The following is a 27,980-nucleotide window of genomic DNA, read 5'->3' as shown; positions in this document are numbered from 1 at the left end:
GGGGCTGAATGTTGGTTAAAAGAAGTGGGGTTGGTGATTTCTATTTCCTGGACTTTTTTTTTTTTTTTTAAGGCTGAACATTAACTTTTCAAAGCTCTCTTCTTGATTTTATGTGATTAAATGTATCTCTTTCTTCTTTAAAAATGGAAACCAGAAATCTCACCATTTTATATGTTGGTGTTTTCCAAGGCTCTCCTTTCCTCAAACCTAGAGTTGCTTGGGCTGCTGCCCTTCCCCGTAGTAGTTTTCAGTTGTAAAAATCTTTGTGCCCCTACTAACAAAGGGAACAATGACAAAATTACTGTCTCAAAAGATCTCAAAAGATTGGAAAAATGGACTATAATTATGATAGGTAGTAAATTGTAGATTCAGAATACCAACCTAATTAGCATAAAAAAGAAAAAAGCGTGTTACCATTGAGTCTGTCCCAACTCATGGAGACCCCATATAAAAACAAAAGATTTTATGTGACCCTAGGCTCAATTTGAGCCAGGGGCATGATACGATTGCCCAAACTGCTGAAGGGGTATCGTTAGGCTGCTTTAATAGAAGCTAACTAATCGGATGAAAAGAAATGGGCCTTCTTCTCCTACTTGGCCTTGCTTGCCTTTTAAATTGCTAATATTTATAGCATACTTTCTGTGTGCCAGGCACTGTTCTGAATGCTTTACTTATATTATCATATTTAATTTTCTCACAACAAGTATATAAAGTGATTGCTGTTATTGTTTGCATTTTACAGATGTGAAAACTGAAATATAATGAAGCTTAATAACTTTCTCAAGTCACACAACTACTAAGTGGCAGAACCAAGACATGAATTCAGGAATTCTGACTTTGAAGCCTGTGTTCTTGACCACTGTACCATACTGCCCATTTTGTTGTACTTTAAGAAGAATCTTGACTACTGGGACATGTCGAAAGGTTAAAAACTTGAAAAGGCTGTTTTTATGTGAAATAGCTGAATAACTTGAGGGTGTTTAGCCTGGAGAAGGGAAGGATCAAGGATTTGTTCTCTGTTGTCCTTTGAGAGTAAAAATAAGACAAATGGCGAAAATTATAGGAAGGTGAATTTTAGTTCTCCATGAGAACTTTGCAACAGGTGTTGCAAAGGGATTGGTTGCCTTGTAGTAAACTTCCTGTTACTTGGGATGTTTAAGCAGAAGCTGGACAAGTATTTGATAGAGAGATCTATAAAGAATTCAAATAATCTGTGAGTTTGGGCTAGATCGTCTTTGAGGCTCAACAAAACAAAACACATTTTTATGTTAAAGACAGATGGTTAAAATCGATTAGTGTATACTGCCCTTTAACAAATGCTTCAATTAAAAACAAAAAAACAAAACAATGTAATATTGATTCTTAATGGCAACATGGCATCCGTGATGTGAAGGGACAGTCCTGATTTATTTTTGTCAAAAATGTGAATGTTTATGTTGTTTTATGCTTTATGTTTTTGGTAGAGAGCTCTTTGTGTATCACTAAAGTAGAATAGGAAACAACAGAAAGTGGCCTATTCCTCCAGTTCTTAATCAGGTTTCTTAGTAATAGATCAGAGGTTTCATCATAATAGCCATTGAGGCTCTGCCCCTCTCCCCTTCCCAACTGAGGAATAATAACCAAACCAAAAACCCAAACCTGTTGCCTTCGAGTCGATTCTGACTCATAGCGACTCTACAGGACGGAGTAGAGCTGCCCCATAGGGTTTCCAAGGAGCTGCTGGTGGATTCTAACTGCCAAGGTTGAGCTTCATAGCTACAATGGAAAGGATCTACGAAACGGGGACATCAGTTTTCAAATAAAAAATTTCAGGGTACCAATCACATGTATGTTTTAAATGCATTTTAGGAGTATGATCAATAACAAGAGAGGTTACAATATAGAAAAGATACTGAGTTATTAAGTTCCGAACAGTGGTGATTGTTTCTTGGGTTTTGGGGGGATAGGTTCTAAGAAATTTTCATTTTATTTTATTTTTTACATTTATTTGACTTTTGGATTATTATTAAAAATTAGATCTCAAGTTACCCAGGCGTATTTGTTCTTATTTGATTTTACTTCAGTTAAATATTTTATTGCGCACCTGTTATGAACCAGGTACTGTTACAGACACTTAAATACATTCCTTTTCTATTATAGACTCTCAAGTACATTCCTTTTTTCAATTATAAAAGCAATACATGTTTATTTAAATAAAATATAAAGTTATAGGATAATATAAAGAAAAAGTACAATTGCACTATCTGAACATTGCCACTTGTATTATTTTGGTGTTTTTCTCTCTATTCTTCATTTTTTCCCCTAGAGATGTGGATTAAGATATTTGGGCATATTTACCTTCATACTGGATGTGTATATGGTTTTATATCTTTTTTTCTTTATTTATTGTGTTTTAAGTGAAAGTTTACAGTTCAAACCAGTCTGTCATACAAAAACTTATATACACCTTGCTATGTAACCCTAGCTGCTCTCCCCGTAATGTAACAGCATACTCCTTCCTCCTCTCCACCCTGTATTCCCCATGTCCATTCAACCAGCTCCTGTCCCCCTCTGCCTTCTCATCTTGCCTCCAGACAGGAGCTGCCCACATAGTCTCATGTGTCTACTTGAGCTAAGAAGCTCACTCCTCATCAGTATCATTTTCTGTCTTATAGTCCAGTCTAATCCCTGTCTGAAGAGTTGGCTTTGAGAATGGTTCCAGTCTTGGGCTAACAGGGCCGGGGGACCATGACCTCCGAGGTCCCTCTAGTCTCAGTCAGACCATTATGTCGTCTTTTTACGAGAATTTGAGGTCTGCATCCCACTGTTGTCCTGCTCCATTAGGAATTCTCTGTTGTGTTCCCTGTCAGGGCAGTCACCGATGGTAGCCGGGTACCATCTAGTTCTTCCAGTCTCAGGCTGATGTAGTCTCTGGTTTATGTGGCCCTTTCTGTCTCTTGGGCTCATATTTACCTTGTGTCTTTAGTGTTCTTCATTCTCCTTTGCTCTAGGTGGGTTGAGACCAATTGATGCATCTTAGATGGCCTCTTGCCAGCGTTTAAGACCTCAGACACCACTCACCAAAGTGGGATGCAGGATGTTTTCTTAATACATTTTGTTATGCCAGTTGACCATGATGTCTCCTGAAACCATGGTCCCAGACCCCTGTCCCTGCTACTCTGGCTTTTGAAGCATTTGCTTATATTCAGGAAACTTCTTAGCTGTTGGTTTAGTCTAGTTGTGTTGACCTTCCCTGTATTGTGTGTTGTCTTTCCTTTCACCTACAATATTTTTTGTCTACTATTTTTTTTTTTATTTAGTGAATATCCCTCTCCCTCCCTGCTCACCCTCGTAACCATCAAAGAATATTTTCTTCTGTGTTTAAACTATTCTTGAGTTCTTATAATAGTGTTCTCATACAACATCTGTCCATTTGCAGCTGACTAATTTCACTCAGCATAATGCCTTCCAGATTCCTCCATGTTATGAGATGCTTCATGAATTCATCGTTTTTCTTAATCATTATGTAGAATTCCATTATGTGAATATACCTTAATTTATCCATTTGTCAGTTGATGGGCACCTTGGTTGCTTCCATCTTTTTGCAATTGTAGACAGTGCTGTGGTGAACATGGGTGTGCATATATCTGTTTGTGTGAGGGCTCTTATTTCTCTAGGTTATATCCCAAAGAGTGGGATTGCTGGATCATATGGTAGTTCTATTTCTAGCTTTTTAGAGCACCAAATTGATTTCCAAAGTGATTGTACCATTTTACATTCCCTTCATCAGTGTATAAGTGTTCCAGTCTCTCCACAACCACTCCAACATCAATTTTTTGTGTTTTTTGGATTAATGCTGTCCTTGTTGGGGTGAGATGGTATCTCATTGTAGTTTTGATTTGTATTTCCCTAATGGCTAATGATCCTGAGCATTTCCTTGTGTCTCTGTTAGCCGCCTGAATGTCTTCTTTGGTGAAGTGCCTGTTCATATCCTTTGCCCATTTTTTAAATGGGTTGTTTGTCTTTTTGTTGTTGAGTTTTTGCAGTATCGTGTTGATTTCAGAGATCAGGCACTGATTGGATTTGTCATAGCCAGAAACTTTTTCTCAGTCTGTAGGTGGTCTTTTTACTCTTTTGGTGAAGTCTTTGGATGAGCCTAAGTGTTTGATTTTTAGGAATTATGTAGTTTCTCTTCTGGTGTTTGTACACTGTTAGTAATGTTTTGTATACTGTTTATGTCATGTGTTAGGGCTCCTAGCTCCCTATTTTTTCTTCCATGATCTTTATCATTTTAGATTTTATATTTAGGTCTTTGATCCATCTTGAGGTATGGGTCTTGTTTCATTGTCTTGCAGATGGATATCCAGTTATGCCAGCACCATTTGTTAAAGAGACTGTCTTTGCCCATTTAACAGACTTTGGGCCTTTGTCAAATATCAGCTGCTCATATGTGAATGGATTTATATCTGGATTCTCAATTCTGTTCCATTGGTATCTGTTTTTTACCAGTACCAGGCTGTTTTGACTACCATGGCGGTATAATAGGTTATAAAATCGGGTAATGTGAAGCCTCCCACTTTATTCTTCTGTTTCAGTAATGCTTTACTTATCTGAGGCCTCTCTCCCTTCCCTATGAAGTTGGTGATTTGTTTCTCCATCTCATTAAAAAATGTTATTAGAATTTGGATTGGAATTGCATTGTATCTGTAGATCGCTTTGGGTAGAATAGACATTTTCACAATGTTAAGTCTTCCTGTCTATGAGAAAGGTATGTTTTTCCACTTACGTAGGTCTCTTTTAGTTTCTTGTAGTAGTGTCTTGTCGTTTTCTTTGTATAGGTCTTTTACGTCTCTGGTTAGATTTATTCCTAAGTATTTTATCTTCTTGAGGGTATTGTAAATGGTATTGATTTGGTGATTTCCTCTTCAACGTTAGCTTTGTTGATCTAGAGGAATCCAACTGATTTTTGTATGTTTATCTTGTATCCTGATACTCTGCTGAACTCTTCAATTAGTTTCAGTAGTTTTCTTGTGGATTCTTTAGGGTTTTCTGTGTATAAGATCATGTCATCTGCAAATAGAGATACTTTGACATCTTCCTTAGCAATTTGAATGCCCTTTATTTCTTTATCTAGCCTAATTGCTCTGGCTAGGACCTCCAACACAATGTTGAATAAGAGTGGTGATAAAAGGCATCCTTTTCTGGTTGCTGTTGTCAAAGGGAATGCTTTCAGACTCTTTCTGTTTAGGATGATGTTGGCTGTTGGCTTTGTATAAATGCCCTTTATTATGTTAAGGAATTTCTCTTCTGTTCCTATGTTGCTGAGAGTTTTTATCATGAATGGGTGTTGGACTTTGTCAAATGCCTTTTCTGTATCAGTTGATAAGATCATGTGGTTCTTTTATTTTTATGATGTATTATATTGAGTGTTTTTCTTATGTTAAACCATCCCTGCATACCTGGTATGAATCTCTTGGTCACGGTGAATTATTTTTTTTGATATGTTGTTGGATTATATTGGCTTGGATTTTGTTGAGGAATTTTGTGTCTAAGTTCATGAGGGGTATAGGTCTGTAATTTTCTTTTTTGTAGTGTCTTTACCTGGTTTTGGTATCAAGGATATGCTGGCTTCATAGAATGAGTTTGAGAGTATTCCATCCTTTTCTATGCTCTGATTCCATTAGTAGTAGTGGTGGTAACTCTTCTCTGAAAGTTTGGTAGAATTCTCTAGTGAAGCCATCAGGGCCAGGGCTTTTTTTTTTTGTTGTTGTTGGAAGCTTTTATATTACCTTTTCAGTCTCTTGTTTTGTTATGGGTTTATTTAGTTGTTCTACCTCTGTTTGTGTTTAGGTAGGTAGTGTGTTTCCAGAAATTTCTGCATTTCCTCCAGGTTTTCAAATTTGTTAGAGTATAATTTTTCATGGTAATCTGATACGATTCTTTTAATTTCAGTTGGGTCTGTTGTGATATCACCTGTCTCATTTCTTATCTGGGTTATTTGCCTCCTCTCCTGTTTTTCTTTTGTCTGTTTGGCCAGTGGCTTATCGATTTTGTTAATCTTTTCAAAGAACCAGGTTTTGGTCTTGTTAATTATTTCAGTTGTTTCCCTGTTCTCTATTTCATTTAATTCTGCTCTAATTTTTATTATTTGCTTTCTTCTGTTTCTCTTGTTGCTCTCTTTCTATTTTTTCAAGTTGTAGGGTTAATTCTTTGATTTTGGCCCTTTCTTCTTCTTGGATATGTGCCTGTTTCCTATAAATTTACCTCTGAGCACTGCTTCAGCTGTGTCCCAAAGGTTCTGATAGGAAGTGTTTTCATTCCCATTGAATTCTATGGCTTTCTTTATTCTGTCCTTAATTTCTTCTATAACCCAGTAGTTTCTGAGCAAAGTGCTTTTTCTGTTATTGATTTCTGCTTTTATCACTTTATGGTCAGAGAAGATGCTTTGTAATGTACTGATGTTTTGGATTCTCTTAAGCTGTGCTTTATGACCTAATATGTGGTCTATTCTGGAGAATGTTCCATGTGTGTTGGACAAGGTGGTATACTTGTCTGCTGTTGGGTGGAATGTTCTGTATATGTCTGTGATGTCAGATTGGTTGATTGTGGCATTTAGTGTCTTCATTCAGGTTTTTTTTCAGGATGTTCTGTCCTTCACTGAAAGTGGTGTGTTGAAGTCTTCCACTATTATTGTGGAGCTGTCTATCTCACTTTTCAGTGCTGTTAGAGTTTGTTTTATGTATCTCGTATGTAAATATTTATTATGGTTTTATCCTACTGGTATATTGACCCTTTAATCATTACATAGTGTCCTTCTTTATCCTTTGTGGTGGATTTAACTTTAAAGTTTATTTTGTCTGAAATTAGTATTGCCACTCTTGCTCTTTTTGATTGTTGTTTCCTTGATATATTTTTTCCATCCTATGAGTTTTATTTTGTTTGTGTCTTTAAGTCTGTGGTTGTGTCTCTTACAGGGCATTCTGCCACTCTCTGTCTCTTTATTGGTGCATTTAGTCTTTTTACATTCAGCATAATTTTGGATAGGTATTAGTTTAGTGCTGTCATTTTGATATCTTTTTTTGTGTGTTGTTGACGGTTTCTTGTTTCCACTTAATTTTCTGTGCTGAGTAGTTTTTCTTTATATATTGTATTTTCCTGTTTTTCATTGTTGTTGATTTTGTTTTTACTGAGTCTTTATGTTTTTCTTGTAGTTTATTTTGATGTGTAGGTTTGTCAGTCTCCTTTATGGTTACCTTAATATTTACCCCTGTTTTTCTAAGTTTAAACCAAACTTTTATCTCTTTATATCACGTTGACTTCCTCTCCATATGAAACACCTATGACTGTATTTCTTAGTCCCTCTTTATTGATTTAATGTTGTTATCTTTTATATAATGAGATCTCTGTTTCCCTGTTTTGAGTGTTTTTATCTTGATTTATATTTGTGATTTCCCTATCTCGGTTGATATCTGATTGCTTTGTCCTGTGTTATAGTTTTGGGTTGATATCTGATGTTAATCGATTTTGTAACCAGAGGACTCCCTTTAGAATTTCTTGTTTTTTTTTTTTTGCAAATTCCAAAGTTTCTCTTAATCTAGAAATGTCCCAATTTTGCCTTCATATCTGAGAGACAGTTTTGCTGGATACATGATTCTTGGTTGGCAATTTTTTTTTCCTTCAAGGCTTTTATATATGTCATCCCATTGCCTTCTTTCCTGCATGGTTTCTGCAGAGTAGTCTGAGCTTGTTCTTATTGACTCTTCTTTGTAGGTGGCTTTTTGTTTATCCCTAGCTGCTCTTAAAATTCTCTCTTTATCTTTGGTTTTGGCAAGTTTGATTATAATACGCCTTGGTGACTTTCTTTTGGGATCTGCCTCGTGTAGGATTTGATGAGCATCTTGTATAGATATCTTCTCATCTTTTACGATATCAGGGAAGTTTTCTGCCAACAATTCTTCAACAATTCTTTCTATATTTTCGGTTATTCTTCCCCGTTCTTGTACTCCAATCACTCGTAGGTTATTTCTCTTGATAGAGTCCCACATGATTCTTAGGATTTCTTCATTTTTTTCAACTCTTTTATTTGAATATATTTGTGCCAAGTGTTTTAGCTTCCATTCTACTATTTCTGACTTCCATATCCTCAGTTCTGCTCCTCTGACTTTCTATTGAGTTGTCTAATTCTGAAGTTTCATTGTTAATATTATGAATTTCTGTTCTCTGTTTCTCCGTGGATTCTTGCCGCCTATTCAGTTTGTCATTATGGTCTTGAATGACCTTCTTAATTTCCTCGACTCCTTTAGTTGTGTGTTTCTTGGCTTGTTCTGCATTTTGCCTGATCTTCCTGATCTCTTGAAGAGTTCTATGTATTAATCTTTTTGTGTTCTATCGCTGATAATTCCAGTAATATACCTTCATCCAGAAGATTCCTTGATTCTTTGTTTTGGAGCTTGTTGAAGCAATCATGGTCTAGTTCTTTATGTGATTTGATATTGACTTTTGTCTCCAAGCCATCTATCAGTTATTGTATTAATTTATGTTTGCTTACTGTGTCCTAGTATCTTGCTTTGTTTTGTTTTGTTATGCCCAAATAGGCTGCTTGAGTTATCTGGTTTGATTATTGGTGCCTTTGAAGCTCTTACATCGTGTCACCGGATGGCTAGAGCTGTTACCAGGTATATAAGCCCAGGATTCCATTCCCTTTTCTTGTATGGATTCAGCTTAGGTAACCAGGTAGTTGGTTACTAAGTGTATGGTACAGGCTCTCACCTGCAGTCTTAGAGGAGCAGGGGTGATTGGTGTAGGTGCAGGCATGTAGCTGCAGCAGGGAGTCATGCTCTGAGCAAGGCAGGGGGCTGACAACAGTTCCCCGAGTGACTGTGAGGAAAGCGCATCCCTGTTCCCTAGAGCCCATAGGTGGTTGGGCTCTGCAGCCACACCATGGCTACCCAGTTCTTTTGGCTATAAGGAGTGGGAGGCACCTCTTATCCTTGGACCCCTGTTGTGGGTGGGTAGGTGGCATGTGTGGAGGCACCAGTCCTCAGGCTCCCAGCGTGGAAAGGTGAGGACCGTGCTTAATAGGAAGAGCGGTGTCAGATAGTGAAAAACCCACTTCTCCACCACACAGCTTAAACAGTTGAAGTCAGACCTCAGGCACATAGACCATTACCCTATTCCAAGGAGGGCCTAAGCTGCTGAAATGGGCCTACAGCTGTCCATACAGGGGTGAAAAGCATTCAGAGTTTGTGGACCACTTGTGCCTAGGCTGAGACAAAGGAGATGCTTCTGCCCTGAGTTGCCAGCTTAGGGGAGCTGGCAGATTATTTTTTCTCCATTTGTTAATTTGTTCCTTCTCCAAGGCCAGAAGAATGGCTTAAGGTGCGCAGTAGGACCTGTCCCAGGCCCAGGGATTGTGACCTCCACTGAACCTGGCCCGGGGGCTGGAGCAGAGGAAGGAGGGATCAGATAAATGGCAGAGAGTTCTTTCACAAGGGGTACTTTTTGATCCATGCGGTAAATTAGATGCAAGTACTTATCTTTTGCTGAGAGCGCAGTTCTTCGCTGCTTCTGGAGGTGTGAGTTGATCCGGTGCTGCTCGCTCTCACCTGCTGTGGAAAATGCATTTCTAATGCTACCACCAGCCCCGCCACGGTTGTGCCAGGGGATCGGGCCTGCAGGGCGCCGGTTCCCGCCAAGTCGGTTCCAGCAACTCCTTGCTGCTTCTGAACCACCTCTCCCTCCCCCTTCTGCTCAGTCTGATTTCTTAACTTTACCTTTACCTTTGATATTCAGGGCTCATTGCTTGTCATATATACAATCAATTCAACTGTTTTTTTTTGGTCTTGGTTGTAAGGGGGACCATTGGAGGCGGTTGACTACTCCGCCATCTTGGCCATGCCTCATCCTGTTTTTTTTTTGATCTCTTCTTCCTCCCACTTCTCTTCTGTTTCTCTCTCCCACCGCCTTCTCCCATATTTGTCTTTTATTTTAATATCCTTGATATAATTGTGGCAACCTGGGAAAGATAAATGCTTCTGTATATTGACAGTGTCAAAAACGTTCCTTCGTCTGTCAAATGATAGTTTTGTACTCCTGTAGGATTATTTTTGAGGTCTAAATGAGTTAACGTATGCAAAATGCCTAACACAGACCTTGATACATATTTTAAAAATACCTGCTTTTACTGTTATAATTTTGAATTGGCTTTAAATTTTAATGTTCTGGATGATATTGGCATAGTAACGTTTCCTAGGTTGCTGGGTGTCAAATGATTGTCCTCTACTTTTTCTATGCATTTCTTAAGGGTTGATGTTGTAAGTAACTTTTCTTCCATTATGTTTTTGAGCCATCATTGCAAACTCAGACACATACCTCAGAACTGTTTACAGAATTACGAGCAGGTATAAATGGACTTAGTGCTCTCACATGATTTCTGGTGGGATTTCTTTACATATTCCTGTGATAACCATTTAATAGGCCACTGAATTCAGATCAAAATAAAGTAATAAAACATTGCTAAATAACAGGATATTTAACATTGCCGTTCGTTCAGCTCTCCATGACTGTACCTTACAGTCATGGTATGGTATGTAGTGATGTTTATCATTATGGTACAGGTTTCTTGGGTACTTTTGTGTTCTACCAAATACATCTTTAACAGACTCCACAACCGTATCTTCTTAAAATAATGATAAAAATAAACAGACTTTGCCAACAAAGTTCTTTTCTCCTTTGAGAGTTAACCTGTAGTTTGGAGTATATAACTATGATTTTTGGTAGCTATCCGACTTTCCATTGTTGCGGCCTGATTGTCTATGGTTTAATCAATAGTTAAGAAGGAAGGCAAAAAATGGCTCAAGGCTGCACAGTAACATAAAGAATTTCCACCTGGAAGCAATTTTTTTTTTCCTAAAAGCCCTTAGGAATTGCCGTCACCCTCCCCCTTCCACTGGCAACAAGGGCCAGAAACACCAGATCCCTTCAGAGGCAGGTCTTGTTGCAGTTTAATCATCTTCCTTCTCCTAGCTTCCAGAGAGGGTTAGAGGAGAACTAGGGAAATCACCAAATTATTCCCAGACACTACTCTCCTCCTACAGTAGATTTCCTTGAACCTTGCAAGTTCCTTCTTTTCTTCCTCTGATTTTTTTTCTTTTTCTGTTTAGTATTTTTGCTGAAGTACAAAGCAGTACTAAAACTTGAATTTACTTTTCAGTAAGAATGTTTATTATCAACTCTAGTGGTTGTCTTTGGGGGCAGTTTAAATGTTGAAATATTTTTGAGCATTGCTTTAGGCCCTTTGTTACATCATAATGCCTCCTTTGTGGATACAGGTATTGTTCCAGGTGTAAACCCTCAAGGAATTCATGGTTCTGTAAGGGGGATAGGCATATAAATAAATCATTGCAGTATAGAGTGTTCAGTGTAGTACGCTTTCAAAGATATGAACAAGTAAACATTTCAAAGCAAAAGATACCAGTTCTGCTTTCTACCAGTTAATGTCATTAGTGGTGGTGCCCATTCATTTTTTTTAGGTCTATGAGGCACTGGGTTTATTATCTTAATGTAACTTCAGGTTAATATTAAGTGTTCGTTCAAGAACTTTAAAGGAAAACATGATACTACTACTTTTGAAATTTACTTCAAACCACTTATATGTTCAAGGCCCATTCAAATTTGTATGTTGTCGAAGTGAGGACCAGGTGATTATTAAGGAATGCCACTTATCCTGTATCTTTATCCTATACTATCATTGCTTATCAAGGATGAAATTTGGTACTTCAACAGATTTTGTTTCTTCACTTAAAAAAAATAGGCTTTTAAATATACTGCTTAAAATACTAGACTATTACATGTTATAACAGATTTTATTATAGACAACATTGACCCCTCTTGGGAAAAGATACCTAATACTAGCATATCAGTAAGTAGGAGAAAAGTAACCATTTTGAATCTTCGAAGAATGGAGTCACAATTCTGTTTGGTGTAAATGCCTCCAGAGAGTGCACACTTAAACTACTCATAATCTCTTTGGTTTTATGAACAGTTTATTTAGTTCTACCTTTTTGGTAAGGAGGGGAGATTCTATATCAGATTATAGTACACTAAGGAGGGAGGTTTTATAGAAGGGTTAAGTGTTGAGCTGCATCTTGAAGAATGAGTAGGAATTTGCCAGATAAAGTGACATTAAGGAGATTTCAGGCAGAGAGAAGAGCATGATACACTCATGGGACTTCAATTAGACTTGTAGAGTGAATGTGGGGGAGTCTTATCTGTTATGCTAGGGACTTTGTACTTGGTCCTGAGGCAGGACTTAATCCTTAAGGTATGTGTGTGTGCACGCGCACGCGTGTCTCAGTTTCATGATCAAGGTCTCATTTAAAAAGATTACTGTGAAAGAAGTATTGAAGATAGATTGTTAGGAAGATAACAGGCAGGGCGTGAATATAGTTGTTAAGAAGAGATAATGATGGCATGAGCCAAGGAAGAAGCAGGGGAAGATATGGAGGAAGAGATGCATAGAAGAAATATTATGGAAATAGAATTGGTAGGTCTTGGTGATTGATTAGTTGTAAGAAGAAGGTGAGGTGGAGTGAGTAGTCAGGGTTAACATTCATATTTCTCATTTATATAATTGGGTGGTTGGTGATATCTTTAATTGAGAAGGGAAGAATAGGTTTGGGGAGAGAGCTGATAAACTCAATTTTTGGCATGTAGAGTTTGAAATGTCTTTGAGGAAGAATGGTATGATAAAGTTTAGTGGTTTAGGTGGTGGATATTGGGGTTTGTAGGACTTTATAGAGATATGCCTTGATGTTATTGATTTGAGAATTAAATGGATTGTGAAAGCTGAGGTATGGATGAAATCTCCTAGGGAGTAGATAAAGAGTGAGAAGAGATGAAGGCCGAGCAGGTTTTGAGGGCCAGAGACTGAGGAGATTGCTAACGAGGAGAACCAAGAAGGCATGTAATGGAAGCCCTGGGAGTAGATATTCAAGAAAGAGGGAACCGTTAGCAATAGCACATACCAAAAAAAAAAAAAAAAAAAAGAGTAAATGATGAAGTGAAAAGTGAATATTTGATTTGACAATTAGGCTTTTATCGACCTTTAGCAAGAACAGGCTCATTGGGGTCATACAGGTATGAAATAGGTTGCACTGGGTTCACGAGGAATTGCGTATACAGTGCTCTTCTAAGACTCTTAACTGTGAAAGGAGAGAGGGAGGCAAGGAGAGAGAGAGAGAGACAGGGACAGACAGGTATTGCCAGAAGGAAATCTATCAGAGCAAAGATTTTAATTTAGTGCCTTCTTTTTTTTTTTTTTTTAAAATAGTGGGGCATATTATTTTCTTAAGAGAGGGATGTATTAAGAGAATGAAGTCAACAGAGACAGAGCATTTGAAAGTACAGAAACAAACAAACAAAAGCTTCAGCGAAGCAACATTTCCGTAGTGGAGGAGAAATGAGATTTTTAGAGCATAGTAATCCTTAAACTGGGTGATATACTTTATTGAGTTAGGAAGGAAAAAGTATAAGGATGTAGATATAGGCAACTTGCATATTGGAGTGCATAAAGTTAAGATTCCTGCCTAGCACCCTAATTTTCCTCTATGAAGTAGGTGGCGAAGTCATTTGTTGTGAAAGCAAGTTGCAGGATTGAAGTTGGGATCTTAAAGAGAATAGTGACAGTCTGGAATAGGTGCTGTAGGTAAAGGAAGAATGAGCTGATAAAGGACACATCAAATATTTGAGTGGTGCTAAAGACTCGACACACTGGATGAGCTCCATGTGTTTGTATCATTAGCTCCTTTGGAGCAAAGTTCTACGTGGTTACTGTAGTTGAGCTATGAAGAGAAAGAATAAATAGGCAGCCAGTTCTAAAAGTTGATAAATATAATTGAACAGAGAGGAGTGCTGTTCTGTTGAGGATTACTTTTGTTAAACTCATAGGTCTGTCTTTCATTTTGAGAATTTTAATTTCCTTGTGTTATGTGTTCTTTAAGTGCCCTAGTCATGGGCTATTTTGCCCATAGAATCCTTCAAAATTGCAACTCGAGGCTTTAATTTTTTCTTCAGTTCTTTCAGTTTGAAGTGCTGAGTATGTTCTTCTCTTCTGGTTTCTGACGTCAGGCCTTTGCACATTCATTATAATACTTTATCTTCTTGAACTGACCTTTGAAATCTTCTCTTCAGCTCTTTTGCTTCATTTCTTGCATTTACTTTAGCAGCTCTATGTTCAAGAGCAAGTTTCAGAGTGTCTTCTGACATCCATTTTGGTCTTTTCTTTCTTTCCTGTCTTCTTAATGACCTTTTGTATTCTTCATGAATGAAGTCCTTGATATCATCCCACAACTCGTTTGCTGTTTGGTCATTAGTGTTTCAGTGCGTCAAATCTGTTCTTGAGATGGTCTCTAAATTCAAGTGGGATTTACACAAGGTTGTACTTTGGCTCTCATGGGCTTGTTTTTAATTTTCTTCGACTTCAGTGGGAACTTGCATATGAGCAACTGATGGTCTGTTCTGCAGCTGGCCCCTGGCCTCGTTCTGACTGGTGATATTGAACTTTTCCATCGTCTCTTTCCACAGATGTAGTCTATTTGATTCCTGTGTTTTCCATCCAGTGAGGTCCACGTTGTATAGTTGCCATTTATGTTGTTGGAAAAAGATATTTGCAATGAGTAAGCCGTTGGCCTTACGGAATTCTATTATGTGATTTCCGGTGTTGTTTCTATCACCAAGGCCATATTTGCCAACCACCGATCGTTCTTTGTTTCTAACTTTCTCATTTGAATCACCAGTGATTGTCAGTGCATCTTGATTGCGTGTTTGATCAATTTCAGACTGTAGAGGTTGGTAAAGATCTTCATTTTCCTCTTCTTTGACACTAGTGGTTGATGTGTAAATTTGAATAATAGCTGTATTAACTGGTCTTCCTTGTAGGTGCATGGATATTATGCTATTACTGACAGCATTGTGCTTCAGGATAGACTTGAAATGTTCTTTTTGGCGATGAATGCAATGCCATTCCTCTTCAATTTGTCATTCCCGGCATAGTACATGATATGATTGTCTGATTCAAAATGGTCAATACGAGTCCATTTTGGCTCACTAATGATCTTTATGAGTTCCATTTCTTTTTTGATGACTTCTAATTTCCCTACATTCATGCTTCATACATTCCATGATCTGATTATTAATGGACATTTGTAGCTGTTTCTTATTTTGAAAAGTGCCACATCAACAAATAAAGATTCTGAAAGGTTCACTCCATCCATGTTGTTAAGGTGGACTCTACTTAGAGGAGGCAGTCTTTGCCAGTTCTATTTTGAATGCCTTCTAACCTGAGGGGCTCATTTTCTGGCACTATATCAGACAGTGTTCTACTGCTATTCGTAATGTTTTCATGGTCAGTTTTTTCAAAAGTAAACATTCAGACATCTCAGGAGGTAGCCTGTGATAAAGAACTAGTGGCTCTGAATGAAGAAGCCCAAGGTACACTAAAGGCATTGGCCTAAAACGAGGCTCCAGGAACTGACAGAATATCAACTGAGATGTTTCAGCAAACAGATGCAGCACCGGAGGTGCTGATTCATCTGTGCCAAGAAAGTTGGAAGTCAGTTACCTGGCCAACCAACTGAAAGATATCCATTTTTGTCCACATGCCAAAGAACGGTGATCCAAAGAATGAGGAAATTATCGAACAATATCATTAATACCACATGCAAGTAAAATTTTGCTGAAGGTAATTCAAAAGATTGAAGTTGTCAAGGATTTCATTTTACTTGGATCCACAGTCAACACCCATGGAAGCAGCAGTCAAGAAATCAAACAGTGTATCGCATTGGGCAAATCTGCTGGAAAAGACTTCTTTAAAGTGTTGAAAAGCAAAGATATCACCTTGAAGACTAAGGCGTGGTGACCCAAGCCATGGTGCTTTCAGTCGCCTCCCATGCATGTGAGAGCTGGACGGTAAATAAGAAGAACGAAGGTGAATTGACGTCTTTGAATTGTGGTGTTGGAGAAGAATATTGAATATACCATCAGCTGCCAAAAGAAGGAACAAATCTGTCTTGGAAGAAGTACAACCAGAATGTTCCTTAGAAGCAAGGCTGGTGAGACTATGTCTCACATACTTTGGATGTGTTGTCAGGAGGAATCAGTCCCTGGAGAAGGACATCATGCTTGGTAAAGTAAAGGGTCAGTGAAAAAAAGGAAGACCCTCAAAGAGATGGATTGACATAGTGGCTGCAACAGTGGGCTTAAGCATAACAATGGTTGTGAGCATGGTGCAGGACGGGGCAATTTTTGTTCTGTTATACATAGGGTTGTTGTGAGTTGGAACCGACTTGACCGCACCTGGCAACAACAGTTTGTCTATTTTTTGATAGTTTTTTTGGTAATTTTCTCTTATATTTCTTTAAACATATTTAAAAAAAAAAAAAAGCTCATTGCTATTTAGTTGGTTCCAACTCATGGCGATCCCCAGTGTGTTATGGAGTAGAACTGCTCCGTAGGGTTTTCTTGGCTGTAATCTTTATGGAAGCAGTTTGCCAGGCTTTTCTTCTGCAGAGCTGCTGTGTGGGTTCGAACCACCCACCTGTAGTTAGCACCTGATTGCAAACTGCTTGTGCCACCCTTTTATACATGTTTATTTTTAGTTTATATGTGTCCATTTTTAAGTTTTTTTCAAGGCTGATTCTGCCATTTGTTTCTTCTGATTCTTTCTTGCTTTATACGTTTTGTTTCCTTGTGTGTTTTATGGTTTTTGATATTTAAGTTCCAGTTCAAAGGAATGTTATCTGTGAGAATTTTTAGGTCTGTGGGCTCAAGTGTATTCCTCCAGAGAGATTTACCTTTGCTTTTGGGGCCACTAACAGGAAGATTGGGACTACTTTTAAAATAAATTCCTAATTTGAGATTTCTCCGACTACACGGTTAACATGAATAGTGTGAATAGTCTATAAGAAGGCCAGCTGTGGTTTCAGTTTAATCAGGGGACATTCTTCTCCTGCCCCACCCAGAGCCAAGTTCCAGATAGGCAGGTTTCCTTGCTATTTCCCTCTATAAGGAAGAGTTTTTCTACTTTATCCTTCACTTAGGAAACCTTGGTGGTGTAGTGCTTAAGTGCTATAGCTGCTAACCAAGAGGTCGGCAGTTCAAATCCACCAGGCGCTCCTTGGAAACTCTGTGGGGCAGTTCTACTCTGTCCTATAGGGTCGCTATGAGTCGGAATCGACTTGAGGGCAGTGGGTTAAGGAAGAGTTTTTCTACTTTATCTTTCACTTAAGGATGTAGCCCTTAGGTATCTTCACTTTATTTGTTTGAAGGGCTTTGATTTGACTCTCCACCTTGTGTGGGCCCTAGGCTTTGCCCCTTTGTGGCTATAGAATAGAAGCATTAGGTTATAGGGGATTGGTAGAGTCTAGATTCCTGGTCCTGTTTTGTTTTAGTCTTTGGAGATTTTTCTTATTTTCTGCTTAGACATGAACCAAAAGATTTAGAAATTTAATCCAACATTTTTAGGAATTTGGTAGTAGAAAGTTTTTCAGGGTATATCCTGTCTTCCATATTGTGGAAAATAGAATTTCATCCTGTTTTTGTACTTTGCTTTCTCTCTTTTTAGAATGGAAACTATTCTGATACTTTTCATCCATCCACCTCCAGGGTCTTCATTATTTATGGACTTAAAGAGCTTTAAATTGTGGTTGCATTGGGCCATGGGCATCAGTAAACAACCACTGAAAGTTGGAAACCCTGATGGCATAGTGCTTAAGAACTATAGCTGTGAACGAAAAAAAAAAAGGCCAGCAGTTCAAATCCATCAGGTGTTCCTCGGAAACCCCATGGGGCAGTTCTGCTCTGTCTTTTAGAGTCCCAATGAGCCGGTATGGACTCAATGGCAACGGGTAAAGTTTTTAATAGAGTAGAAATTAGACCAACAGTTGAATGTGATCTTTCTGAGAAGGTTAGAAAAACATGTGAGTGTGTGCAATATATATATATCACATATATTTTTGGTTATCATTCACTGCCATTGAGCCAGCTGACTAACGGTGAGCCCATGTACAACAGAATGAAATGTTGCCTGGTCCTGTGCCATCTTCGTGATCGTTGGTAATTGGATAATGTTCTGTTGTGATCCTTAGGTTTTTTTTTTTTTTTAACTCGTCTATGTCTCTCTACAATTGATCAATCCTTAGGGTTTTCCGAAGTAGATTGCCAGGCCTTTCTTCCTCGTCTGTCTTAGTCTGGAAGCTCCACTGAAACCTACCCACTGTGGGTGACCCTGCTGGTCTTTGAAATACCAGTGGCGTAGCTTACAGTGTCACAGCAACATACAAGCCACCACAGTTTTACAAACTGATAAGCAGGCTGTAGATATACAAAAAAACACCGTTGCCGTCAAGTCGATTCTGACTCATAGTGACTCTAAAGCGGTATTTATATATGTACGTGTATGTACTATATATATTATATACATATATATATACATATCTACAAATGAGGTCACTTACATTTATTTTAGTTTGATTCAGTGATTCTGGGAAATTTGGTTGGTCTATTATTTAAACCCACTTTGAATCCTCATTCGTAAGTAGGCTAGGACTAGTCACTGAAGTGTTTCTACTGCCCGTCCCCATTGGTTTGTTTTTCTGTATTTGTAGCTTTATGATCTCTGTCGTTGGGATCATAATAATAATTTAAATTATAGATACCAAAGTTTTTCAGTGATTGATATGCCATCTCTTTTAATATTTACATATCTTTACAGAGTAATTATTTAATTAAATACTTAATATCTTTGTAAAGGATCTTGAAAGTTTTATCAACATACCCTAGATTTAGACTCATTATGGTGGTAGTCGATACTAAATGAGCTGGTAATTTCATTTAGCTCCAATGTTACATGTTTAAGTGTTAAACTTGACACTTTGAATTCCATGCAATGAACTGGAGCTAATTTACTAGTGTGAGTTATAACCCTGTATATGCCACGGCTGCTAACTAAAAGGTTAGCAGTTTGAATCCACCAGCTGCTTCTTGGAAACTCTATGGAGCAGTTCTACTCTGTCCTGTAGGGTTGCTGTGAGTTGGAATTGACTTGACAGCAGTGGGTTTGGTTTTTTGGTTTTATATATACTGTAGCCATCAAGGTGATTCCATATATTACTACTTTGTATATATTACTGTATGTATTACTACTCTGCTTTTAGCATTTTCCTAGGTTAGATCAATGAGCGGCACCAGGATGTAGAAGGACGCATTTACTTTTTATCTTATAATTGGCAGTAACATCCATGACTCAACTTTTGACTGTCAGATTTGGTGACCACCATAGACAGCTGCAGTGGAAAATAAATCCTTTTTCATTTTATACAAATTGATACAGAGGTCAAACAAACATACTCTGTTGTGCCTTTGTGTCTTCAGTTCACTAATGGCAATTAATTGTCCCAACACTGTGGCGTTGTCATGGAGGTAGTTATGGCAGGCTCTATCTTCTTAATTAGGAATGCCCTTACTTTCATTAGTTTATTTCTTAATAGTCCATTGTTGATTCGACTGATGCTTTGTGACAAGTTCCCCTTCCCTACTTTTCCTGTGTTATTTACCCGAAACCAGGTTTTTCATAGGCCCTTTGGCTAGGTGCCAGCTGAAAGTGCTCCACCCTGTTTTTATCCCTCTGAGAACAGTCATCATGGAAGGGTTGTGTTCCCTTCCTGCCTTTAGGGAGATGTCCATCACGCCATTCTTTTGGTTGCATGGGTTATCTCGGTGAAGATAGTTGGGTACCTTGGTATCTACAAGGGTGGAAAAAGGTTTGAATACTTTTAATGCCCTGTGGCAGTATAAAAACCTTTGTGTATATATTCTTCCTCTCAGATTCACTGACTAGCATATGCTTCCCCTGTCAGTGATTATGATATACAGCACACTGCTCTCACCCTTATGTGCCTAGATTATCCATATTACCATACTCAGGTCTGAATTAAGTTGATAGACAAAATGAAGGGAGAGAAGGGACTTTAAACTCCTTTTGACCTCCTGGAGTTTCTCTTTCAACATCATGCTGAAATCTGTTTTTCCATTTTATTTTTAACTTTTGGAGTAAACAAAAATACTAATGATGCTTTTATGGAGCTTAATGAGAAGAAAATGTCTGAGGACTAAAACCATGACAGAAGTTAAAAAACATATCTATGAAAAACAAAAGGCCAGAATAAACTTTGTAATTTTTTCTTGGATTAATCAAGAATAAAAAGCAAAATGTTGAGTTCTTTGTGCCCTGAAGTTTACTTTGGTTCTGAAACATCTTCTGCCTTTGAAACAATCTGAAATCTAAATCATTCTCCTTCCCTCCTTCTCTTCTCAGTCTTCAGCATAAATGGAGGCTCTTGCCTGTGCCAGTCACTGTGCTAGAAGCTAGAGATAAAAGGGGCATGATACAGTCTCTGCCCACAAGGAGATTAATGCTCTAGTACGGGGAAATTGACAAGTGAACAATCAGAATATAGCTTAATAAATTCCGTGATGGTGATAACCACAAAGGGGGAGCACATAACACGTCTATGTGATTAGGGAATGTTTCCCATAAGAAGTGAAGTCCAAACTGAGATCTTAAGGATGAGTGGGAGTTTTTCTTCACTAAAATGGAAGAAAAGGGGGAAAGGCAATTGAGGTCAACGGAATAGGATTCCTTAGAATTGTATATACTTCAAGTTGCTGTTGTTTGTTTCTTTGATTTGCCTGCTACCTTTGAAGACTGAACAATGTTGTATCATTTAGGATAATTTCCTTTGCAACTAACAGAAAATATCCAGCTAAAAATGGTGTAAAGAATAGGAAATTTATTAGCTCACATAACAAGAAGTCTGGAATAGGGCTGCTTCAAGATGTTAGTGCATCAAGGATCCAGATGTTTTCCATCTTCCCTTTTGCCTTTCTCAGATAATTGGCAATATCTCTCCTCATCTCAGGATGATTGCTGCATCCCCAAGTATCATATTTTCACAGAATGATGTCCGAAGTAGGAGAAGCAAGTTTTTTTTTTCTTTTCTTTTTCCCCTGCATCCATCAGGAAAGAAAACCTTTTCTTGGAGTTTTACTGCTGAACTTCCTTTACTTCTCATTGGCAAGAGCTGTATCACATGCTCTTATGTTAACTAGTCACTGACGAGAGGAATGAAATTACCATCATTGGTAAACTAGTATTTACCCCCATGGAATGGGATATCAAACCAATCAAACTCCTTGCTGTCGAGTTGATTCTGACTCATAGCGACCCTGTAGGACAGAGTAGGACTGTCCCATAGAGTTTCAAAGGCTGTAATTTTTATAGAAGCAGACTGCCACATCTTTCTCCTGAGGAACGGCTGGTAGGTTTGAACCTCTGACTTTTTGGTTAGCAGCCAAGCGCTTAACCAGTGCGTCACCAGGACTCCTTCTAGCATGAGATGTTCTTAGGTGCCATCGAGTCGGTTTCCACTCATAGTGGCCTTATAGGTCAGAGTAGAACTGCCTCATAGGGTTTCCGAGAGGCGGCTGGTAGATTTGAACTCCCAACCTGAGCTCTTCACCACTATGCCACCAGGGCTCCACAAAAGATCAGTTGGTAGGAGCCATACTGTCTGGGTTCAAACCACAGCTTTCCCAGCTTTGTAACTGCCCCATAGGGTTTCCAAGGAGCAGTTGGTGGATTCAAACTGCCAACTTTTTGGTTAGCAGCCATAGCTCTTAACCACTGCGCTGCCACAGCTCCTCTTGAATGGGATAAAAAAAAAAAAAAAAAAAAACAACAAACCCAGTGCCGTCGAGTCAACTCCAAATCATAGCGACCCTATAGGACAGAGTAGAACTGCCCCATAGAGTTTCCAAGGAGCGCCTGGTGGGTTCGAATTGCTGACCCTTTGGTTAGCAGCTGTAGCACTTAACCACTATACCACCAGGGTTTCCTGGAATGGGATAGGAAGGTGAAATACCAGAACAAATTGGGACTCTTCCAATAGGAAGAAGAATAGAATAGCTGTTGTGTAGACACAGTTAATAGGCAGCTGATTCATCTTCATCTGAGTAGAAGTTTGTCTTTTTTTCCTTTTAAGCCACCTAGCTTTGTATTGGGCTTCATACTGCATTTGTGTTTTCTAATTGTGTTTTCTTTGGGAGTCAGGCCCAGCTGTACTAGTAACAAGCAGTGTAATTTTGATTAAGGCATTTAACTTTTATTTGGCCCCAGTTTCCTCAAGTGTGCAATGAGAGCTTTGTAGACTATCTCTAGGACTTCTTCAACTCTAAAGTTTTAGGGGTCCATGTGACTTGCTTTTCTTTCTAAGATGGACTGATACACTACAGAGGACACTTCTAGCTGTGTGAACTTGGCAAATTATTTCATCTTCCTGGGTTTTAGGTTTAGAAAATGGGGATAATGTCTCAATTTATAAGGTGGATATATTTAAATGAGATAATATGTGCTCATAACATTATTATTATTTTTCTTTTCTAACAAACATTTGCACTGATGTAGGTTCTAAGCAAGTGACGTAACTCTGTAGTGGTTTAGAACAGAGGAACTATAAATATTTGTTAAATAGAATTCCTCAAGTGCCTTTTTATGAGGTAAAATTGCTCTCTTACTGTGCACGTGAAATCTAGGTGGGAGAGGGATATAGTACCATTATGATGTTTATAAGTATACATTGTATATAGACACTAGGGATAAAACCTTTTACTTTTTTGCTGAAACCTGTGACTTATTTGGGGACTTTTGGGAGTCAGACTTCACAAGACAGCATTGGCAGAACTGAGTCAAAATTTAGGCTATAAAAAGGTATTACTTTTCAAGTATTTCTTCTTTTTATGTTTTATTGGGAATTAGAATATCCTTGTGATTGTAAAAAATCATTAAACTAGTGGTACAGAATACTTTATAGATTTGTTGTTGTTAGGTACTGTCGAGTTTGTTTTGACCCATATTGAGTCTGTGCACAGCATATGGCTTAGTTCTCAAGATCCTGCTTTCACATTGTTGTTATGTGCTGTCGAATTGATTCAGACTCATAGCGACCCTATATGACAGAGTAGAACTGCCCCATTACTTTCATATTAGAAATGAAAATTTAAACATTAGTGTATAAATAAATAAAATATTTTACTTAATAACTAGCTGTAAGTCTTTGGCCACCAGGTGTTATATTTTATCATATAGTTTTTAGATTTTTAATCAGTCCTTGAGCACATCAAGCGTACGTTTCAAGGAATGTTTGAAATGAACCATCACTAGGTGGCAGTCTTTCTCTAGTTATGTCATTTGCTGGGTGTGACGAGGTGGGGAGAAGGAGCTACACTTGGCTGAAGTACAGCGCTGACTACCAATATTAAGTTAATGTTAGTAGGTCTATTATTACCTTTCCAGAATTTACGACTTGTTTATTTTTGTTTTTAGCACGTATATAAACTGCTGGTGAATGTGTTGGTTAGCACTGAGTAAGGCTAAGATTTGCTTGAAATGCTGATTCAAGGTGAATTATTAGGTAGTGAACAATCTACAATTGCCTTTTCCTATGGTGGACAATTTGAAACAAAATCTTTAAATCAGTATTTTTTAACTTCTTGGATAACCAGGTAGAAACTGTGGGTCTTTTCCCCATAAAAATACATGTATATGCAACTTCTCAGACATGCAAAATCCACAGAAAATCTAGGGAATCATGGATTTCCTGAAGCTTATCCGTGGAAAACAAGTTTGTAGGATACAGATTAACAACACTTATTTTAAATACGTGGGTTTTATATTTTTTTCTTTTTTATTCTCAAGATATTTGAGATCCACTGTTAATCAACGTTATTATAATAAAAGAGAATATTAGAGTCATAATAGTGCTAAGGAGGTAGAAAATTTATTTGCTTGTTTTGAACTACCTATTTACACTATTTTGAAAATGTATGATCATTACGTTATTGACTGAACTTGAAAGTGGAGGGGAATTGTAGAAACCTTTTTTTTAGAGCTCAGCTAGTACTTTAGAGAATATTCCTGTAATTGATTGCTCCCTATTTTCTAAATGAGAAAGCTGAGGCAGAAAGAAATTAACTGGGTTGGCCAAAGACTGATAGCTAGGTACAGTGTTGAGACCAAGGTCACATAGGCAGCTAAAACCTACATTTATTTTCTTTGATTTCTTTTTTTTTAATTGGGTGTTCAGGGAACTGGGGAGGCGTTAATATAAGTTCTGAATTTTTTGATCCTGGAATTTTCTTCTCCGGAATGTTGTCTTTTGCAATGTTAATGCAGATCTTTGGAGGGAAACACTGAAAAGTTTTACCTAGTAGAAGGAACTAGACTTCAATCATGATGAAACTGAATCTAAAATGGAGAGATTGTCTAACTGTGCATAGCATTAGAAAAAAAAATTATTTTTTATTATTAGTTTATGGCATTTCGATTTATTCGTTTTCTGTGGTTCTTCCCATTTTCCAAGTGGAAAGGGATTATGGGTGTCTTTATATGGAAACTTTTCCTTTTCTCTGAAAGGGGAAAAGTTAAGCTTATTTGAGATGTCAGTGGTAGATTCTGTTTTGTATAGTCCAAACAGCTTCTTCCTGCAAGTGGTTATTCTGCAGTTGTGTCTTAAAAGCCAAAGCAGAAATTGTTTATAATTTATTTAAAGATCTCTCCCCTTTATTTCAAGGGAGGGAGAATGAATCTGGATTGCTCTGCTTTTTCAGAAGTAAGTGTTCGGAATTTTTACTGGAAGCCAACCTTGTATGTGTATTGTCTATTGTTACTGCTGAGGTCTGGGCAGTGAAGCTGACCTGCTGAGGAGAGTGTACTTTCTGATCCGCAGGATTAGGGTAGTGATCTGGTGCCCACAAATGATGACAGAACCAGAAAATGTTGGTATTTTTTAATGGTGAACAAATGTCATAGATCAAAGAAGTCTTAGAGATAATGTTAATCAGTCAGTCATTCAGTCATCAAATGTTTATTCACTGCCCACTACCTGCCTAGCACTGTTCTAGAAATACAGTTCTTGGCCTTGAGCTTAGAATCTAGTTGGGATGAGTTGGGGTAGAAGAGATAGATGACAAACTATGAATGATGAGAAGGAAAAGGCTGTTCGAAGATGTAGGTGATCAGCTTTACTATAATTAGAACAGCAGAAACAACATTCTTGAGGCATAGAGAAAGTTAAAAAAAAAAAAAAAAGAGAAGAGCTGGTCTGGGCTGAACCATGGGGCTGGGGTTGGAGGAGTAGAGAGAAGAGAGAAATAAAGTTAGATAATGAGAGGCTAAATTATGTAGGGCCTTATAAACCATGGTTAGGGTTTAAGATTTTATTTCTTTTGTAAAGGGAAGTCATTGGAGATATTTAAACAGAATGATAACATCTGAATTATTGCTTTAAAAAGATAATTTTAACTGCTTTGTGAACAGTGTGCCTGCACTGTGGTGGAGGTGGGGGAGATGGGGAGTGCAAGAACAGAGACTGTTAGGAGGCTGTTGCATTGGCCTAATCTAGAGAGAATATAGGTTTAGACTAGAGTTTTGGTGGAAATGGTGGGATATGGTCAGTTTCAAGATTGAGTTTTGGAGTTTGAGTTTTCAGGATTTGTTAATAGATTGGATAGGGTATATGAGGGAAAGAGATGGATTAGGAGTGATTCCTAGATTTTTGGCCTGGATGCCTGGGTAGTGCCATTTACTCTGCTAGGGCAGGTGGGTGGTGGAAAGATTTGAGGGGAGGAACAGGTTTGGAAATGGAGATAAGTTGGTGATAAAGAATTTTTTAAATTTTGTTTTGCTGTGTTAAATTTGAGATGGCTTTTTTAAAAACCCATTTGAAGTTGTCAAATAATAGCTGATACTTGAGTTTAGTGCTCAGGAAGTGCTAGCTCGGAATTATAGATTAGGAAGCCTTTAGTATATGGATGGTATTTTAAGGCCATGGGATTAGATGACATTGCTTGGTGAGAGAGCATAGACCGAGAAGAGATGAGGTTTTAGGAACATTTGGAAAGGTAGTAGAGGAGAAGGAGCCCAGAAAGGAGATTGAGAAAGACTGTTGGCAAAAGGGTGAAAACAAGGTTAGTGTGGTAACATTGAAGTCAGAGAAGAGCATGTTTCAAATGCTGCTATTAGGTGAAGTAAGATGAATACCAATTGTCTTAGTCATCTAGTGCTGTTATAATGGAAATACCACAAGTGGATGGCTTTAACAGAGAGAAATTTATTCTCTCACAGTCTGTAAGTCCAAATTCAGGGCATCAGCTCCAGGGGAAGGCTTTCTGTCTGTTGGCTCTGGAGGAAGGTTCTTGTCATCTGTCCTCCTCTGGTGGAGGAGCTTCTCAGGTGCAGGGATCCTGGGTCCAAAGGATGCAGTCTGCTCCTGCGCTGCTTTCTTGGTGGTATAAGGTCCCCCTGTCTCTCTGCTTGATTCTCTTTTTCTATGTCTCAAAAAAGATTGGTTTAACACACTATCTAATCTTATAAATCTCATCAATATAACTGCCGCTAATCCATCTCATTAACATCATAGTGATAGGATTTACAACACACAGGGAAATCACATCAGATGACAAAATGATGGACAATTATACAATACTGGGAATCATGACCTAGCCAAATAGACATATATTTTTTGGGGACACAGTTCAATCCAAGACACCAACTATTGAAAGGTGAGGAAGTGGAAAGGAAGGAGAGCAGAGAAATGAGACTGATAGCTAGAGGAATGTATAGTTAAGGGCAGGTTTGTAAAAGCCATGTTTATATGCCCATGAGAACGATCTAGTAGAGGGAGATCCATCTATATGATACAGAAGAGGGATAAGAGGGAATAACTGAAGGAGTAAAATAAAGTTCTTGAGACAGCAAGGAGGATTGACTGTAGGTCAGAGCTGGAATACTTCTTCCATGGTTACATGAGGGTTGACAAGAGTAGGAGTTACAGATGGTTGGTTGGTTGATTTTAGTGGTAGGAAGGGGAGAGATTTCTCTGCTTTTTTTTTTTTTTCTGTGATGTAGTCAGGTCAGCAGTTGACAGTGAGGGGGTGGACTTTTTTTTTTTTTCTTTAATTTTTATTGTGCTTTAAGTGAAAATTTACAAATCAAGTCAGCCTCTTACACAAAAACTTATATACACCCTTGCTACATACTCCCAATTGCTCTCCCCCTAATGAGACAGCCCACTCCCTCCCTCCACTCTCTTTTTTCATGTCCATTTCGCCAGCTTCTAACTGAGGGGGTGGACTTTTGGGGAGAGGAGAAAGTAAGGTTCCTACACATAGTTATTTTGGATAATACAAAGTGATTTTTGGGAGTGGGGGGCAAATTGTAGTAGTATTATCTAGCAGTATTGGGTGCCCAATTTAGATTTGAGTTATACGTTTAAACTGAGTTTAGCCAGTAGAGGTCTGTGATTTTTTTCAGCAGTGCTCATCTTCTTGGGTATAAAAAAAAAAAAAAAATTTTTTTTTTTTTATTTGGCATAATTGGATAGTGGGGTTTCTTAGACTAGTTTAATTGAGAAACAAAGGTGGGAGGGAGTTGTGATTCAGTCCTTTCATTTTATGGTAAGAATTTTGTGATGCATACTATCAAACACTCAAACATTTTTGAATGAATGAGAAAGTACAATTTTGGATTTTCCTAAAAATACTCATCTAGCATTGGGGAAAATGTTAATGCAATTGAATTACTTTGTGATTTGTGTGCCTTAAATATCTAATTTCCAAAGAAATATTTTTCTTGGTTTGTAATTCTGTTTCTCCTTCTTAGAATTAAATCTGGTGTAATCTTCATGCCTTTTTTAAAAGGTCTGTCTACGATGGTGAGGAACACGGACGATTCATGGAGAAGCTTGAAACTCGCATCCGTAACCATGACCGAGAAATTGAGAAAATGTGCAACTTTCATTACCAGGGCTTTGTGGACTCCATAACTGAACTACTGAAAGTGCGAGGAGAAGCCCAGAAACTCAAAGTAAGGAGACTCGAAGATTTGTTTC

General features: G+C 38.1%; 1 protein-coding gene across 21 annotated transcripts in view; it reads left to right on the top strand.

Moving 5' to 3' along the window:
* The window catches only part of EXOC6B (exocyst complex component 6B), a 712,770-nt gene that overhangs the window by 91,359 nt on the left and 593,431 nt on the right, over window positions 1-27,980 (top strand). For 18 of the 21 annotated variants that reach the window (XM_010593648.3, XM_023552767.2, XM_023552763.2 and 15 more), the window contains one exon: window positions 27,790-27,955. In XM_010593648.3, the coding sequence (XP_010591950.1) occupies window positions 27,790-27,955 (166 nt within the window). Of the gene's footprint in view, window positions 1-742; window positions 925-27,789; window positions 27,956-27,980 lie in introns of those variants that run through there. The other 3 variants (XM_023552760.2, XM_064268716.1, XM_023552766.2) reach the window with 2 other exon arrangements.

The sequence above is a fragment of the Loxodonta africana genome, chromosome 15, assembly GCF_030014295.1.
Source record: "Loxodonta africana isolate mLoxAfr1 chromosome 15, mLoxAfr1.hap2, whole genome shotgun sequence".
Taxonomy (NCBI): Eukaryota; Metazoa; Chordata; class Mammalia; order Proboscidea; family Elephantidae; genus Loxodonta; species Loxodonta africana.
This window is presented reverse-complemented; position numbering and strand designations above follow the sequence as displayed.